Raw genomic sequence first — 3,414 nt, 5'->3', positions numbered from 1 at the left:
TGAACCGCGATCCTCAGATCTCAGCCTCCTGAGTAGCTAGGATTACAGGCGTGAGCCACCAGTGCCCGGCTTCAGCATTTTTTTTTTTTAACAACACTGATCCTACTCTGATTTATATTATGTTTGTGTTGTCATTTTATTTAGTCCCTTTTAGTTTAAATCCAAAAGATTCCCATCTTGGAGACTGGAATAAGATTAAGTAAGACTATGCATGAAACAAACAAAAATATCTCAGTTTAAAATCTTTATCTTGTTATCTTAAATCACAGTGAGCTGTAGCTTTTATTTCCTTGTTAAAAAAAATTCACGATGAGAACAAAACTTTCTGAATCACATCATTTTAATGAATGTATTAAGCTGATTAACTGTTGAGAACATAGGTTAATAAGGTCATAGCTCAGGGCTTAAACTCCAAATAGGCCTGGTAGCTTTTCAAAGTAACATTTCTGAAACCACCATATGTTGATTAAAATAAAACTTGAATTCTGTGGGAAAGGGGGGAGGGGAGAAAATAGCTTAAATTAATAATACTGATAAAAGAAGGAAGCTTTGTTTGCCATTTTTAAGGTTCTTTTTGTTTGAAAAGGCACATTTTCAGCATTTTTAGTCTTAAAAAAAAATCAAAGTCGTGCTAATCCTACAATTTTATGTACATTTCCAATACTTTGCTTTCTATATCTAGAAAATCCATGGCATCCCAAGCCAAATATCTGAAAATATATGGTAAGAAATTAGTCACAATTGGCACCTAAATCTAATTATGTTGTGGACGCATGAAGTACAGGAGACTTAGTGAGCAACACTGGCATTTTTCATTTTGTACACCACCTATTCACATTATTGATAAGAGAACGAGGCCCAGGGAGACCTGCAGCTTGGGCCATAAACCCGCCCTTCTCACTCTCCACAGCCCTGTCGTACATCAGGGCGCAGGGACAACAACAGGTCGGTCCAGATGCTAAGCCCAGGGACTTGGAAATCTCCATCCTGGGCTTTACAGGACTCCAGAGAAGTGAGGACCTCGTTCTTCAGTGGTGGGGGGGCCTGGCAGAGGCTTTGAAATCTATCATACAGATCCTCCCAGGGCATATCTTGGGACTCAGTTCCAACCCAAAGGCCTTGCTGGAGGTCGTAGTGCAGACGTCGCCCCCAGGCAATGAGCAGGCTCATGTAGACGCGTGCAAACGCTGGGTGACAACTTGCCACCGAAGTCAAGAGCCCGGCTGGGAGGGTTCGGCAAAAGGCAGTCCGGACATCGGGCTCGCTCAGGAGCCAACGGAGGAGCTCCTGACTCGCCTCGGTGGGTGTCCTGGGGTCGTCGTCCCCTTCCAGCTGCGACGGGGGCCCGGGAGACGCGGGAGGGGGCACCAGCGCCACCGCCAGCACCTGCAGGAAGTGGGTGTGCGGCCCGCGCTCCCACAGGCTGCCGAGAAGCCCGCCGGCGCCCCCGGCCTCTCCCGCCTGCTGCACGCGCTCCAGCAGCAGCTCGGCCTGGGTCTTTACCAGTGGGTCCTGCCGGATGTCGGGGGTCGCTCGGCTGCCGTGGCCGCGCAGCAGGTGGATCGCGCACCCGCGGCGGGCAAGACCCAGCAGGCTGTCGGGGAGGGTGGCCTGCTCGGCATCCCGGACTCCGGGCCCGGGAAAGAGCTGCCGCAGCAGGGCGTGATACGCAGCCTCCCCCAGAGCCCGGTTCCGCAACAGGCGGAGAGCCAGCAGGGCGTCACAGTGCCCGAGGGCCCGGAAGCTCAGCCACCCCGGGCCCGGGCCCCGCTCGCCGCGGAGTCTCCAGTGGCTCCGCAAGCGCCGCTCCACGGCCGTGCGGATGCGACCGTGGCCGCTAAAGCGTCCGTGCACATGGCGCAGGTAGCGAGCCCACTGTAAGGCCCGGCGAACGGTGGTGGGGTCCCAGGTGCTGACGTGGGTCGTGCCAGACACCGCCACGACTTCAGAAAAGCGGTCCAGGTACTGCAGAAGCTGTTCCATCTGCGCGCCGCCAGACCTGACTTCCGCTTTCACCTTGGAGACTGTGACTCCCGGCGTGCTGATTGGACAGTGTGGAACACTGAGACACGCCTTTCTTTAAAGCGATTGGACGAGACGCATGTCAATCTCAGAGTGACTTTATCCGGGTCTTTTGAATCTGGGGAATTTTAATGATCTTTCTGATTTTCATTTCGCTGTGCATTCAGGAAGTTCTCGGTGGAGAAAGCATTAATGTAGGAGGGTCTTAGAAGAATCCGAGGAGACACAAGAGATAGCCTGCCAGTCAGGAGCGTCTTTGTGCTTTCCCCTTTTGCTGTGGAAATAGCCTTAGGTAGAAAACTTGAATTTTGATAAAAGTTATATCTTTTCCGAGCTTTATTATAATTGACTAACACCGGAGACATACTATTGCAGGTGAAGAAATGTTGTTATGTGAATTTAAGATAAGTTAATTTGAAAATAAAAACTATTGGTCTAATGTAAGACAGTTTATGAACAACTTTAAAAAAACCAACTTCAACCTGCATTTCAACAATTTCCCTGAAAAATTAGGTGTTCTCATAATTTCTTACTTGACACCATTTGCCACAGAGGAAATGCCATTTAAGAGCACATAACAAAAATATGTTTGGTGGAAGATTTTTTGAAGAGAGAGATGGAACTATTCTTGAATGTCATCAGCCTTTATTTTCTACTAGAGATTTTTAAATTTTTACAATAAAGTTTCCAACATAAAAGGACTTCATTGAGGTAATAGAGGCAAGCACAGGGTATCATATAAATCAGGTTTTTGTATATTTTTTAAAAAATGTAAGATGAATACTTTCAGGGATTAGCTATATGCTCACAGAATTCTAGAAAGGCTTTCTTAGTGACTGATATTTGCCTTAGAATCTAGAATGTCTGAACAATGAAAACAGAAAAAAAAAGCAAAAGAAAATTCAAATGAGAGTAATAATGTAAGGAAAATCATGAAGGTATGAATGTGTGTATTCTGTGCCTTGACTGCCAGGAACAACCTCTCACCTCTTTAGTTATGATTTGTAAATTCCTGGAATGTTGTACATTAGAACACAAACTACAAGGGCCACTATTAGGAAACTTTCATTAAAATAGGATATCATTCAAAATATGGTTGTTACACAACATAAAAAAAAAAAAACTAAGGAAAGAAAGGCTTTCGTGAAGAACTTAAGTTACGGGGCCCTGAGGATTACTACAATATTTACATGAGGCATTCCAAAATGAATCTTGTGCCTGTCTTTTAATATTTACTGGACTACCATCAATGCATGATGTCCATGAAGTTTGCAATACTGGCCCCACTGCAGCTGAGTAGATAAGGCCTAACAACTTATGGAGTAATGTTGATCTGATGTTTTTTTTTTTTTAATTTAGTAAGTAATTTAGCAAACTAGACTTAAGTCTATT

General features: G+C 45.5%; 1 protein-coding gene across 1 annotated transcript; it reads right to left on the bottom strand.

Moving 5' to 3' along the window:
- Positions 1-793: 793 nt before the first annotated feature.
- Positions 794-1,983, bottom strand: Fancf (FA complementation group F). The gene has a single exon (XM_042691657.1). It carries the CDS (start codon positions 1,981-1,983, stop codon positions 898-900), a length of 1,086 nt encoding a protein of 361 aa, XP_042547591.1. The 3' UTR covers positions 794-897.
- Between the last annotated feature and the right edge of the window lie 1,431 nt (positions 1,984-3,414).

Source organism: Dipodomys spectabilis, unplaced genomic scaffold, assembly GCF_019054845.1.
Source record: "Dipodomys spectabilis isolate Male_0828 unplaced genomic scaffold, ASM1905484v1 ptg000145l, whole genome shotgun sequence".
Lineage (NCBI taxonomy): Eukaryota > Metazoa > Chordata > Mammalia > Rodentia > Heteromyidae > Dipodomys > Dipodomys spectabilis.
Note: the sequence above shows the minus strand (reverse complement) of the source record. Positions and strands in the feature narration are given on the sequence as shown.